Below are 14,823 nucleotides of genomic sequence, written 5' to 3' on the forward strand. Positions count from 1 at the left end.
CAAACTCACCAGAGCATCTGATAAAAATAATCATTTAGATTCATATGTACAAAAAAACAGTACAATTATATTCTGATTCTGAGACTCTGACATTATTTAAGAAAAAAGACATAGTTTCTCTGTCATATGCAATCAGATATATATAGTATATTTAAATTTAAGGAGTTAAGACACAAAATATATGTCAAAAACACACAATATATGATGAAGGCTGTGTGCAGGAGGAGTACACAGAGACGTCTGACACAGTGGCTGCCATCATGTTCATCTAATATATAATAAAGAGAAAAAATATTCATTTATTCAAAGCATAGGTCCAGCACTGATTTACAGCTAGACTTCTTCATAAAATTCCAACATCATCTTCATCAAATCAGGTGCAGGAGCTTATTCTTACATTCAAATGTAGATGACGCTTATATTCATAAAAATTTGTAAAGTTCATATATTGAACTATAGGATCATATATTATGCTTGAAACTAAAAACATGCTCTGCTTTGAATTGCTATATTTTAACTACCAGATGTTTTTATTCAGAATAATAGTTCTCCATGACCAAGTTTGGTTAAACAAATGTGCTTAATTCACTTAACTAAAAAAAATAAAAGGAAAGCAAGTCGAATGTAAACATTTACTTTAACCGAAATTGAGACATTAAATCGGTGAATTAAAAGTAACAGTATCAGTTTCACACACTGATTGAGGCACAGCAGGGTTTGATTTCTCTCCCCCCTCTTGCAGTTTTGTTTCATATCAAAAAGGAGAGTCCTGCACTGACCCGCTCTTCCCATGCGCTATATAAAGAGACAGAGGATTGAGTAAGAGTTCGGAGAGAGCCAAACCCAGGGAGGAAGTGGTGCACGAGAAACCTGCTGTTTTCTGCAGTCAGCGCCAGGGTATGCAGCGTTAGAACCGACGGAGCCCGAGAACAAAGCCAGGGAAGTCGGAGTGGCAAAACGCTACCACAAAAACCAACCAGTTGCAGGCTGACGTAGGATCAGATAGCATCAGGCGGTTTCAGATCTCCTACAAAACTCTCGATTCCCGTGTGACACTTAAGACTGTGGCATGTGGGCCGAGAAAGCAGGCTTTCAGGACAACTTCCCTAATGCACATCTCTTCTGTACTTTCTCTGTAGTGCTAACAGGCCTTCGAAACAGAAAGCGTTGTTTTCTTTAACACCATGGCCTTTTCACTGATTAACTATCACTGGCTACAAGCCAACTGACCCTCATGCAAACACACACAAAGTAGTTCCCTACATGTTATCACATTTTGTTAAAAAAAAAAACATGAGGCAAACCAAAGACAAAAGCTAGCATCAAACGAGCCTGATGAACATTCATACGTTCATTTTCAGTAACTGCTGTATCCTGTTTAGAGTCGCAGTTGATCCTGAGCTTATCCTAGTAATGCTAGGTGAAATGCTGAGCACTCCATCACAAGACACATACAAATCCTTCTGTATCTAGGTTGATTTAGCATAGCTAGTGCACCTACCTGCAGTGGGAGGAAATTAGAGAACCTGGAAAAAAAAGCAAAACCTTTACACTGTGTGAAACTTTACACACACAGCGATGTAACCTGGGATGCTGAAGCTGTGAGGTTGTGAATGAGCTGGTGAATATGAACACATCACATCCAAGCTTGCACATCTGTAATGACCTCATAAGAGAACACGATACTTTTCAGGAATATATTCTAACTTCTGCCAGCCCACACTCACTATTTTACATGGATCTATGTGGATGCCAGAAAGCAAACTTTTTAAAAATCTAGAGTTACCAAAGCAGTACCTGTGAGCAGGAAGGTAAGTGTGTGCATATTTGAACTATATTAACTGGATGTCCTAACAGACGAGCATACGCATGCTTACGTCACTGGATGTATCGTACTGGGGAAATCGCCTGGTTGTTTTCAAGGAGCAAGTTTGTGGAATTTGGCTTATTGAGGACGCTAATGGACCCATTTGGGGTCTCTGGGGATCCGAATTTCCTGCAATTCACTGCAATTTTACTTACGTTGCGTTCCGAGAACAGTAACACAGTCTTTACAAAGTTTCAGAGTGTGCTCTAAAGCCAACTCGGGCTAAAAATCATATGACACCCATATAATTCTCTTATAAACTGACAGAATAGCTCATGAATTCAGGAGAAAACAACTGCATTAAGAGCCTACTTAAGTGTTGTATAGCTTAGGTCCCGTAATCATGTTAATGGACCTTTACACAGACATTCCGGTTTCCTCCCACAGTCCAAAAACATGTACATTAGGTTGATTGGTAATTCTAAATTGCCCATAGGAGTGAGTGTGTGTGTGTGTGGTTGTCTGTTTATATGTGGCCCTGTGAAGGACTAGTGACCTGTCCAGGGTGTGCTCCTGCCTTTCGCCCAATGTGTGCTGGAATAGATCCCCGTGACCCTAATTAGGAATAAAGCAGGTATAGTAAATGGATGGATAGATGGGTGTAAAGGAGCAGGTGGTTTAGATTACATGCATGTTAACTGACCTGTATCTTATCTTATGATGGTTTTGACCATCTTTTGATGCTCTATTCACTGATGCAACCCATAGGTCTAAATTCCTGCCAGTTGAGCAGTGATCTTTGGGACTGGATCACGTCTCTTCCAGCTCTGAACATGACTCCAGAGTCACTTACATCTTTTCCTCTTTCCATATTCATACAAATTTCGGGTCTGCTCAGCATTGTTACACATGCCACAGAGTATGGTACGATGTTAATTGTTTAATTATGTCATGCAGTGCACCTGTCCAGAAGCATCTGTCTCTCCACTCATTTCATTTAGGATGTTTCCTTTAATTTGTCACCAATCTGTATGTACATTATTTATTTTTATTTATCTGGAGGTTTTTTTGTTTCTTCCTCTTCTTTTTTTAACAGACCTAGGCTTCTTTAAATGTTAATCATTTCAAATATCCAAATATTTAGCTATTTGGCTGCTGGATGTTGACCATTTAAACCTTCTTAAAGTGGGGGCCAAGCAACTCCTAAATATAGCAGTCCTGCAGTATGTGTCTCACATTATACATACATTTTTAAATCATGTCATTTAACCACAGTTAGTTAACTACTGATATAGTTATCTGAGTGATTGATTGTTTAGTTGATACAGTTAAGTGGATTTAAAAACATCAACTCTAAAGTTCACTACTTTATGAAAACTAGCATACATAATGAAAAACTAAACAACACACCTTAAAGTGTTTTATTCCACTTATACAGCGATAACTTGCAGATGATGCGGTTTGAATTTATATGAATTAATTAACAGCAAACAGCTTGGCATAGATTCTCCTGGAAATGTACTCGAGGAACAAAGACAATTATTTAAAACAATATTCTGTCAGTTGTATTGATGACGGTGGTGGTGTCCAGGATTGTAGGAGAAGGTGAATGTAAGTGATGATAATTTATCAAGCAAGGGGCAAACAAATCAACCCAAAAACTGTGAAAACAAAAACCATAAACATGAACTGTGAATATGAGGCAGGAGACATAAACACTATAACCCGGTGGCATAAATAACAACAACAACACCTGACAACTACATCCGCAACTAAAGCTTACAATAAGAAACTGAAAAACAGAACTCAAACTGTGGCACTGTGGCAAAGTATAACAAGACACCGGTGAGAGTGATTTAGGTGTCACGTGCTGGGACTTATGGGTAGTGTAGTTCTGCACCAATTAGTGTTCCCTACACAATTGCGTGTGAACAGACACAGCAGGTAGTGTTAGTGTCTCACAGCATCATGGTCCCGACTTCAGCACTGAGTTTAGGGTACTAGTCTGTGTGTGGAGTTTCTGTAAATGTTCTCTCTCCTCCCACCTCAAAAAAAAAACATGCCTGAAGGTGCATAAGATTGCCTATACATGTGAACGATTCTGTGCATGTGTGTGTATGTGTGTGTATGTGTGTGTGTGCATCCTATCCAGTGTGTATTTCTGCCCCACATCCAGTGATCATGGGAGAGTTTCAGGACTCACTGTGACCCTGACCAGAAGAGAGAGTGAGAGACAAGAAATAAACAGATTTGTAAAAGATCTTCAATGTGATCACAATTACCTAAATATCATTGGGTGTGCTTTCTTTTTAATCAATGAATTAACAAAATAAATTAATTAATCAATCCTCAATTTTATCTGAAGGGGATCACTGACTGAAAAAGTCTGAAATAAATAGTTCACAAAGTAGGGTCCAGAGGCAGAGGGGTTTCAAAAAAAATAAATAAATCAGTGTGGTGGAATTAGCAATCCACAAATTTTATAACATTTTATAAAAGTTAGATATTGTTTGGTTATTATAGCTGTTAGTCTCTATAACTGGTCATTTGGTTTGAATGGCTTTATTCTAAATCCCATTAGCTTAAAACACGTAGGCCTTTAAATAGAGTCAGCTTGGGCCTATTGGAATAAAAAGCTATATGTTGTTCAATATATATTTTTGTATGTTTGGATTTATTTGGATTATAATTATGATATAAATCTATATTGTCAGTGGGGTTTATTTTACAGTTCAAGAGATCCCTGACTGAATAATGTTAGAGAACTTAAACAATAAAAGATGGCACCCCCTTTCTGAGGCACAAAACAAAACAATAAAGGGTAAGGCCACGCCCCCAAGGGCTCGAGGTAACTACATGAGTCGCGCGCCGCTCTTTTAATATGCGTAGTGGTGCACGCGCCGGGAACGTGGGAGAGTGAGAGTGAGAGAGAGAGAGAGAGAGAGAGAGAGATGTTTGGGTGCTGCGGAGCGCTTCAGAGACGGATGACTCGGATTTGGACTTGAACAAGAAGCGAAAGTCTGTTCAAACTAACGCTTGCAGTAGAGAAGAGCGTCCAGTGTCGATCTGGATTAAACCGGACTGCTAAAGAAAGTCACTTTTTTGCCAGAACTAGACGTTACCGAAAAATTCAGTCTCATAAGACAACGCGGCGAATCGTTTAAATCGGTTCGGAAAGTACAGTCTAATGGTCTATATTCTGAGCACTTGGCTTTGCAAAAAAAGAAAAAACGAGCCCAAAATTTCTAGGTTTCCGTAGTCTCTTTAAAAGGATGATCTATTGCAGTTGTGGAGAAGAGTGATGTGGGTAAAACATGACTTTCAGAGAGAAGAGAGTGTGTTGGAAAATGAGTGTTGTTAGTTTTCAGGGAATTCCCACGTTCTCTCAGGACGGGTTTATTGAACGGGAGCGGTGGAGGTGGAGGAGAGAGAGAGAGAGAGAGAGAGAGAGCGCGTGCAGCTGCACTGAAGTGGAACAGCAGCGCGGTGGGCGGGACAGACACTCAGACGCCGGCCCGCGGAAAACTTCTCAACTTTCTGGCAACTTTGTAATGTTTTTATTTTTTTTTTCTTTCGGCACGTCTCAAAAGATCCGCACAGACTGCGGAATGGAAAATGCACCCATTTTTAAATATACCTTTAAAAAACAAGCAGATCTGGTGATCAGCGGACACAATCGTGACATTGAATTTAGTGGAATATATGAACACAGGACGTGTTTAAGAGCCTGTCTACTTTTAGTGCATCTTAGATTTTTTAGATTATTGTAAGCCAAGAAGGACACTTAGATTAGTTTGCATGCGTAATCATACATATTACCATTATGTAAAGCCAACTATTTGCAGGCTAGTGTTCATAGGGTGACTTAAGGCTGCTTAGTAGGATCACCTGGTTTCGTTTAAATGCAGCTCGTTGTCTCTTTTTTTTCTTTCTTTCTTCTTCTCCTTTGCTCTTGCACAACTCTGACGAGTTCTCCGAGTTTAACGTAACCCAAGAAATGCAAATGGCTGCAGGTGTGCGGGCCCTGGAGCGCGAGAGACTCCGAGGTGTCGGGATCAGCTCGGATCTCTCAGCACTCTGCGCGCGCGAACCCGCGGCCCCTTGTCTCCATAGCAGCCGCCCGAGCGGCGCCGCAAGACACGGGCCGCGGGGCCGCGCTCAATGGGGTGACGTCACGCGCCTGGCGCCAGAGAGTCGGCGAGAGCACGAGCTCTCTTCTCCTCTCCACCCTACACTGCACTGAGCTGATCTGCTCTGTCTAACCGGGTGCCAATTCATCACCTGTCAGGAATCAGTCAGGACGCCGTGCGAAATGTACACAGCTGTGAGAACAAAAAGAAAAAAAAGAGGCGGGGTGGGGAGCGATCGAAAGAAAGAAGAAAAAACCCCATCTCACCAGATGTGGACAGGATCTTAAAAGAGTCCCAGATCTCATCATGATAGAAAATAAGCCAAGGATTGTGTGGCGCACTGGGAAAATGTAAATATAAGCGCAATAAGTGCAGTCACGCAGAATTCATACAGTTATACAGACGTGCACGTGCCATTTTTCTGGAGATGTGAAAATGAGATTGCATAAAAACCAGGGCATTCCAACACATCAGCATCGCACCGCATTCCAGCACATTTCTACAGACGTCTCCTTGGTCAGATGGGAGTTAACTGTTGGGCAGGAAACCTTATTTGTCTCCCACATAAATTGCCTGATTAGTTATAATAAAACTTAGGCTATATGTTAGACATGTCTGCCTTTATTTTAGATTTATTGTGCGTCTACACAGCAAAATCTACAATGTTAACATTTACAGTGGTGCATGTGTTAATTCAACACTGGGGCTTTTGCTCTGCAGGCTGTGACACACACACACACACACACGCACGCACACTTTCCGTTAAAACACTCGCTCTTACACTAAACATCAGCACCAGAGTAGTCTAATCATTACTGCCTATAAATAATGCATTAGTTCATAATGTTTAATAATCCGGCGGCGACACTGACTGAAAATGTTCTTGTGCATTTCACCATGCGTGACTTCATTTAATTTCATTCTCTAGAAATGGCTTACAATCGCCGTTCGCATTAGATTCCTTACAATAATCCTGATGACCAGGTTGGTGGAGAGGATGAGGGACAGTCCTCAAGGCTTAAATACGGGCCTCAATGACAGTGCCCCTGATGTGGGAATGGACGCAGTGCGTTCACTGTCACATATTTCCAACAATTAAAACAAAAATAAATCATAAGTAAAAAAAAGGAAAATGTTATTAATCTGTTTGTCAGTCTGGGGTGAATCACCTGATTTAGGTTTTTAGCCTGGTCACTCCCACGAACACTACAGACAACACCTAATACACATGAACATCTTTTATAATATTGCAGCCTACACACTGAGAAGTAATAGGACACTACACTGATTGAATAATCTAAACCAGTTATATATTCCAGGAATCATAATTATTTACACTTGATAAATAGACACAGGATTAACAGAATTCTGCTCAAGTGTGTGGCTGTTGCTAGTTCTCAGTCTTGAAATGACTTGAATAACAAAACGACACCTCGACACTGAACCAGTCTCTGGTCGGGAGTGAGTAATTCTCTTGATCAGAAACAGGTACACGGAATTGCGGAATTAGCTCTGAAAGCTGAAGGCAGTCAGCAGCACCTCGCGCGCGCGCGCTCACTGGTTAAAAAGAATGAGGAAAAGAGGGGCGGGACTTGCGCGGGCGCGTCACGGACCAATGGCGTCGCGCGAGAGCGACGATTGACACAAAACATCAGGCCAATCCGTGAGGTCTACAACGTCGCGTCAAAACCCACCCAGCTGGGTATATATTCAGCGATGACAGCTTGTTAATCCAGTGCGTTTGCTTCCACACCGCCGCGAGCACAGCTAGAACGAATAGAAATAATCTCTCTATATAACAAAAAGGCATTATCTTTAAATCGTCGTGAATTTCTCGCCGAACTTCAGCATGAAAGCTATAAGTCCAGTGAGGTCTTTCCGGAAAAACGGCGTGACGGAGCAAAGCCTCGGAGTGTCTCGGAGCAAGACCCCCGCGGACGATCCTCTCAGCTTGCTGTACAACATGAACGACTGCTACTCCAAGCTGAAAGAGCTGGTGCCCAGCATCCCGCAGAACAAGCACGTGAGCAAAATGGAGATCTTGCAGCATGTCATCGATTACATCCTGGATCTGCAGATCGCTCTCGACTCCCATTCCGCGATCAGCACTCTCCATCACCCCCGACCCGGCCAGGGCTCGTCCAGAACACCGCTCACCACCATCAACACAGACATCAGGATCTTGTCTTTACAGGTAAACCTACTGGACATCATCATGCAGCACAATAGCGTGCTTTACAACACCGTGCACGAGGGCACAGAAAGAGACATTATTTCACTTTACAAGCCTTTTGATTTAACGATATCGTGACTGTTCATGCTATAGACTCACGTATATCGATAATTAGATGATTTTATGTTTTGAAACAGTCCATGAACCACAAACCTGAATAACAGCCTAACTATCTCGTCTCTCTTCCTTATAGACGCCGGAGTTTCAGTCAGACTTGATCACAGAGGACAGTCGGACACTTTACCGTTAACCAGGTAAATAACTCTCTCTCTTTTTTTTTTTAAATTATTTTTCCTGTTTTCTTTTATTTCCATGAGTTTACAGCTCTGATCAATGACGAGAGAAATGCTATTCCAAGTGAAAGTGTTGCGATTGCACATGTAATGTGTAGACAGCCTAAAATACACAAAAGCAAGAACAAACGACAAACTCTGTCACATCACACTGGTCAGTATATCGTAAATCCTGTGGCGCGCAATAGTGTACAGAAAGTGGTGTAGGCATGGACACGCACCAGAGATACAGATTTGCTGTAGCAAGAAGAGACCGGACAGTTTGATTGATTATCCCTAAGCATTAAATAGTATCAAACTCCATGTTACTGTTTAATGCTAACTGGACATTATGCTGGAATTCTGATCAAATCTGAAATTATTACGCAAGCAAAACGTAGTATTTATTGAACTCCAGTAATAGGCTGTGAATAAACAGACTGTCTGGACTCTCCCAGCTTTTCTATTGAAATGCTCATGCTGGACATAAGGATGGATCCGGATTTAATTACAACCCTGTGTCCTATCAGTAGTCAGCAGGAGTGTTTCCTCTGGCCGTGGTTAGAGCAGCTCCATCTGGTCCGCAGCGTTTTGCTTCTCTCTCTCTCTCTCTCTCTCTCTCTCTCTCTCTCTCTCTCTCTCTCTCTCTCTCTCTCTCTCTCTCTCTCTCTCTCTCTCTCTCTCTCTTTCTCGCTGTTGCTTTCTTGCTCTCGCTCTCGCTCTCGCTCTCGCTCTCTCTCTCTCTCTCTCTCTCTCTCTCTCTCTCTCTCGGAGTGTTTGGTTAAATGCTGGAGCCGCGGCTTCCTCTCTGGCGCCAGGCTGTCCGGATCTCCGGCCTGTTTGCTCTGTGCTAAATGCGCCTCTCTCTCTCTTTCTCAATCTCTTGCAGGTGTTTGCTTAAGACGTGAACACACAGGACTCGGGAACCGACCTTTTCTCCCCCTCCAAAGCTCTCAATTTCTGTTCTCGCCTGGATCTTTTTACCCCTCCTGAACGAAGAGGACAATGTATGTGATGTGTTTCTCGGTTCGGACATTGATTTTATTTATCTAAAGACTCGTTTAGTCTTTTTGTTTTTTGTTTTTTTTTCCTTCCAAGACGAAGAAGCACTATATTCCCTAAAAATGGGAGGGGAAAAAACAGGAATGGAAGAAAAAGATCTCGCCTTCTCTTAAACGAGAGATCGTGGCTGTTTTGGTGAAGACGGTGTGAATAGAAGCCTGTGTGCTTCAGTTACTGTACAAAGTTTTTGTCTGTTTTTTGTTTTGTTTTTTTTCTTCTTCTTCTTCTCCTCCTCCGTCATTCTTTGGGCACGTGAAGGACTGGACGGCCAATCTGACATGAGCGTGAAACCTCGTGAACTCTCTGAGTTATATCTTGTATAGTTGCAGACGCTGGACTTACCACGCTGCAAAGTGTCATGCTGTATTTAATTATGCTGAAACTTTTTATAAAAGTAATTGTAAATCGTACCTTTTTATATATAAAAAAAAAATAAATCAAATGGCTTTATTTGAACAGACATGTCTATTGTAGTCTATAGGCTTGCTATATTTAAGCAGCACCGTGTTGGTGGCAGGTGCCGGACAGCTGTTAGTGCTGTAGTGTATATTTAGTCCACCTGAACCTGTGTGTCCACTATGTCAAGAGCCCGCGGGGGGGGGGGAGGTCTGGAGAAATTAAAGAACTTGTTATAATCGTCTGTATTGGTTTGGTTACATGGTTTAAAAAAAACAAACAAAAAAAAAACATACACACGCTGACAGTGAACACGGTCCGAAAAATGGGGACTAAACAGCACCTTTTGCTTGGTATCTTTAATACTCTTTAAGGCCCATGATTTCCGTCCTAAATGTAGCATTTTTGTATGTAAAAGCTAGGTTAAATGTGTCTCTTGATTGCAACAAGGCATGATAGTGTGTAGAGAAGTACTACAGGGTGTCCGGTTTATCTCTTGCAGTTTCTCACCTATAGACTTCTGTTTTTTTTTTGGTTTTTTTTTTCTTCTCATGGCACTTGAAGTGTTGAAATGCTTCCTTCACTCACTATCCGGTTGTGACTTAATTTAAGATGACTAAACCACAGGGTTTACTAAAGCACCAAACATTTTCTAGTATGTCAAAAATATTCGTACACTTGTTGTGGCACAGCATTAACTCAGGCTGTTCAGTATGTTAGTGTTTGAGTTAGAAGTACGCGCGCGCGTGTTTGTGTGTGTGTGTGTGTGTGTGTGTGATACAGTTTAGACTTGGGCACAGAAAAGGCTCTTCAACAGTTTAAGCCTTTCCTGATCCATCAAGCTTTTTTTTTATTGAATAAATGAAGACATTTCAGAACCTTATGAACGATAAATGTCTATCATGAAACTCCAGACTACTGAACAGGAACAGGTCATGTAATCTATATATATATATTTTAGGCTTAATAAAATTATTACAGCCCAAAATAGTAGAGTGTCTCTCTCTGTAAAATAAAGGGCCCAGGGTTCAGTCTCGTTAACAGGACTGTGTTCATGCTTAATCAGTCTGAGTACAAGTCATTATAAGGGGCGTGTACTCTCGAACCAGCGCTCTTTCTTTAAGCACAACTCACATGTACACTGGGAGACTGGTTGAATTTATGAAGAGTGCGCCACCTACTGGCAGACTCATCATATTTACCGTGTACTAATAGAAAACAATGCTACTGGACTCGACCTCATGTGCGTTCAGTGATCCACTCTATTTAAATACCAGTTCCTGCCATGATTAAATGATGATCTGTGCTCGAAAATTAGAGAAGCTGTAATTAAATACATCAACACGCAGGCTATTAGAACTGTGTGTGTGTGTGGTCATAACACTTCAACGTTCAATACAAGTTACGTCCATATTGTCTAACAAAGTTTACACAGCTCAGGCTTATTTATACACGATGATAATAATAATAGCATGTCCAGCATAATTATAGAGGACGTCAAAACAAAATTAACTGTTAATGACTGACCAATGATGATGCAAGGGAGATATGGATGCCGTTTTGTTTAGTTTAATTACTAAGAAAGAAAGAAAACTCTTGCACTGTTCTGTCAACAATAACCATAACCTCTTTCCTGATCGAGTGAGAGGATTTCATATTAGTTATTGTATGTACATGACAATTTGGGATTGGTTTCTGCCGTTAAACAAACACACACACACACACACACACACACACACACACACGTGCACAATACTATGTGCTCTTGAATAGCATGAAAGACCAGGAACACAAGTGTTTGAAATGCAGTGTTTATTACTTCCTGAAACATGGTCATGCATTTTGAGGAACTACTCATCACACTTCACACAAAATTTTCACAGAATCATTTTTCTTTTACTTTACTAGCTAACACTAACATGCAGGAAGAGCTTCACAAGTGATTCATAAATAATGTATATAAAGCATCTACATTCAGTACACTGAATGATCCATTTTTGAGGTTGTCACAACACAACACAACACAAACACTGTCCTTTTTACTATTATAACAGTTAACTAATTATCCACCTCTACATTTTGTCACTGACCTAATGTAAATTCCACACAATTCCACACGTAGCAGAGTAGGATCCTAGTTGCAATACAGCCTACAGTCACAGATCTAAATGATTTGATGATTGCATTGTTTTATAGCACCCTATTGACCACAGATGGCTGTTATTATGTGAAAATCTTCCATTAAATGCATAAAATTAGTTACTCAACACATCCACTCTGCATAATTGCACATTTGTCATAAACCAGAAGCAGGACAAACTCTTCCTTTGTACCATATTGAATTCAGTTCAGTTTAAAAATAAAAACATTATGCTCTTTATAGCACACTTTCTCGTTCTTCACTGCCCTCGTCCTGCGCGGTGCTCGTGCTCTTCTTCATTCGCACTGCGAGCAGGTTGTGGTTGAGCAGAGATCTAGTGCCAGTGCTCGATCCCGGAGAGATGATGAGGCTGCGCTCATCTCCGTTATTGTTGTTGCTGATTGGCGAGATGCTGCTGGCTGCCTGGTTCAGGTTTGTGACGGCCTGCGTGTGTGTGTCTGAGGTGTCCCAGTTCTCCTCGGGGCTGCTGGCCTCAGACATAGCTTCTGAGCAGATGGACATGCGTATTGTGGTCACAAGGTCTTCCTCTCTTGACTTCTCATCCTCTTCCTGAGCCTCCTCACTCTCCTCGTCCTGTAGTGAATGATTAGAAGAGCTGCCGCTTGACCTCATACCTGAGTCAGACGACTCTTTTTTGTCCATCCCAGCCGAGACAAAGTTCTTTGCCTGCACGTCGTTTCGCTGCTCGTCCCAAAGGAGAGGTGTGGCATCAGTCTCCTCAGGCACGCACTCCTCCTCATCCTCTTCATTGGGTACACTGTAGTAGCGTGGCCCCGGTCCCTTGGTGCGGCTCACGGAGGATTTTCGCTCTGGTTTCTCGTCCTCCTCCGTGATTGGATGCAGAAGACCAGAATCCTGAGTAGCGGAGTAATCCATCACACTCTCTCCTGCATTAGAGTTTCTCTTGAAGGTTTTGCGGCCATCCTGCTCGCTATCCTTGGCCTTGTCTTCTGATCTCTCAGCCCCAGATCCGCCAACCTCCAGCTGGGCCATGTGAGAGATGTAGTCCTGGTAGGCACTGCGGTACTCTGCTTGCTGCCTGTCAGTCAATTTACTAATGTCATTGGATGACTCCTGAGAATTCAGACTGGACATGCTGGGAGTCCTGTGAGTCACGACCTGGAGACACAGACCAAGGGTTTGTGAACGTTGTAAAGGAATACGAGTAAGCTAAAATAATCTGAATTGACTTATTCTGGTATTAGGTTAGCCTGAGGGTAGCTTTTAAATGCAATCACTGCACTATATTCAATCAGAGGTTCTTAACTGCAATGCTCTCATACCCCTGTCCAGCAGATCTTGAAGATTTCCCAATTGCAGAGAAGCTCAATGCAGCCATTTAGCTAATTATTAAGTGCTTAATGAGGTATGCTGAGGGAAAACCTCAGACTATGCAGGCCAGCAAATCCCCAAAGCTGGAGGCAAGATTCTCTGCGCTATACCAGAAGCTGTTCTTGTTTCATCAGGTGTTCTTGTTTCGTCCAATTTTCCACCATTGGAGCAATGCAGTATGAAGTAATTTGAGTTCGGTTTGCTTTCTCTAGGGTTTTGTAGTATCCATGAACACAATCATTTCAGACAATTACAACAGTAACACACCCACAAATTCTTCCCTTTAAAAATCAAGAATTGTAATTAATGCAGATTTACAACTCCCGTTGATTGAGGAATTCACAAACGCATTCTACCAAAATGTGTCACTGTTTCCCACAGATTTGAAATATTATAGTTGTGTTTTTATGAAATATATTTTTCTACAGATACTTTTTAATTTGAAAGATGAGTAGATGAATAAAGATGTTCAAAATATTCGATCACCATCATCAGCTTACCTCTACTCTGAAACCATGTGGCCAAAGGTAAGTCTGAAGGCGCTGAAGAGAAGCTGTTTACACAAAGCCGGCCTTTGTAGAAGTGTGGCAAGCCAAACAAAATCCTATTTACCAAAAGACATGTTGGACACTCTGCATATGGAAAAAGTTACTCTGGTCTGATGAGATAATAAATCATCCTAAGAACACCATCTTCACAGTGAAGCATGATGGTGGGAGCATCACGGTGAGAGTTTCTTTGCTGCCCTTACCCCAGTCACTGATTTTTGCTGAATGGCCTCCAAAAGGCTTGGTGGTTTTAATAATGCTCAGTGGGATGATCATTTTTCAGAACCAAACTAATAATACTAATACTATGTCTTGGGCTTGGTTTGATAGCTCCTTGGTCTTCATGATGCTTAAGCATGTTCTCCAACAAACTTCCAGGAACAGATGACTTTATGTTGATGCCATGTAACATTTTAATTTGCACACAGGTAGACTCCATTCAGCTAATAATGTTACTTCTGATGGCAACTGGTTAGTGATTTCACAGCACAGGACGAATACTTATGCGATCACAATTTCTGTTTTTTATTTGTAAATAATTTAGCAATTATAGATTAATGACATATCAACGTAGATTAGTAACATAGTGGCAGATAAATCCATTTCACTTTCAGGTTGTAACACTATAAATGTGGAAAAATCCAAGGGCCAGGCACTATAATAGCAAGTGGTAGACTTTGCAGAGAGATGTGCATGGTAAATATGAAGTGACAACTTTGTGCATGAGCAGAGAGAGCAGAAATAGCCAACTGTATGTGTCAGGAACAGCCCCTCACATGCCCTACATTAAATGTGTGTGTGTGGTGTTGTGCAGCAGTCCAGCTCTTCACTTCCTTTGCTCATTCAGGTCAGAAAACACTCCGTTTTTCACTCAGTAAACCA

At 41.5% G+C, this 14,823-nt stretch overlaps 2 protein-coding genes across 8 annotated transcripts in view; one reads left to right on the top strand and one right to left on the bottom strand.

Annotated features, from left to right (window-relative positions):
- The first annotated feature begins 5,861 nt into the window (after positions 1-5,861).
- id2a (inhibitor of DNA binding 2a) lies at positions 5,862-9,964 on the top strand. The gene is made up of 3 exons (XM_058398295.1): positions 5,862-8,131; positions 8,364-8,424; positions 9,332-9,964. Exons 1-2 carry the CDS (start codon positions 7,787-7,789, stop codon positions 8,418-8,420), a joined length of 402 nt encoding a protein of 133 aa, XP_058254278.1. The 5' UTR covers positions 5,862-7,786; the 3' UTR covers positions 8,421-8,424; positions 9,332-9,964.
- Positions 9,965-11,698: 1,734 nt separating this feature from the next.
- kidins220a (kinase D-interacting substrate 220a) overlaps positions 11,699-14,823 on the bottom strand; it is a 56,617-nt gene continuing 53,492 nt past the window's right edge. For 5 of the 7 annotated variants that reach the window (XM_058398287.1, XM_058398286.1, XM_058398285.1 and 2 more), the window contains one exon: positions 11,700-13,180. In XM_058398287.1, the coding sequence (XP_058254270.1) occupies positions 12,278-13,180 (903 nt within the window). In that variant the 3' untranslated portion in view covers positions 11,700-12,277. Of the gene's footprint in view, positions 13,181-14,823 lie in introns of all 7 variants that reach the window. The other 2 variants (XM_058398283.1, XM_058398281.1) reach the window with 1 other exon arrangement.

The sequence above is a fragment of the Hemibagrus wyckioides genome, linkage group LG09 (assembly GCF_019097595.1).
Source record: "Hemibagrus wyckioides isolate EC202008001 linkage group LG09, SWU_Hwy_1.0, whole genome shotgun sequence".
NCBI classification, from domain to species: Eukaryota; Metazoa; Chordata; class Actinopteri; order Siluriformes; family Bagridae; genus Hemibagrus; species Hemibagrus wyckioides.

What these genes read in the sequence shown, in the direction of transcription:
- id2a (XM_058398295.1), top strand. Translation starts at nt 7,787, where the DNA reads ATGAAAGCTATAAGTCCAGTGAGGTCTTTCCGGAAAAACGGCGTGACG. An exon ending in TCAGGATCTTGTCTTTACAG is followed by an intron (nt 8,132 to 8,363) that starts GTAAACCTACTG and finishes TCTTCCTTATAG; the next exon opens with ACGCCGGAGTTTCAGTCAGA.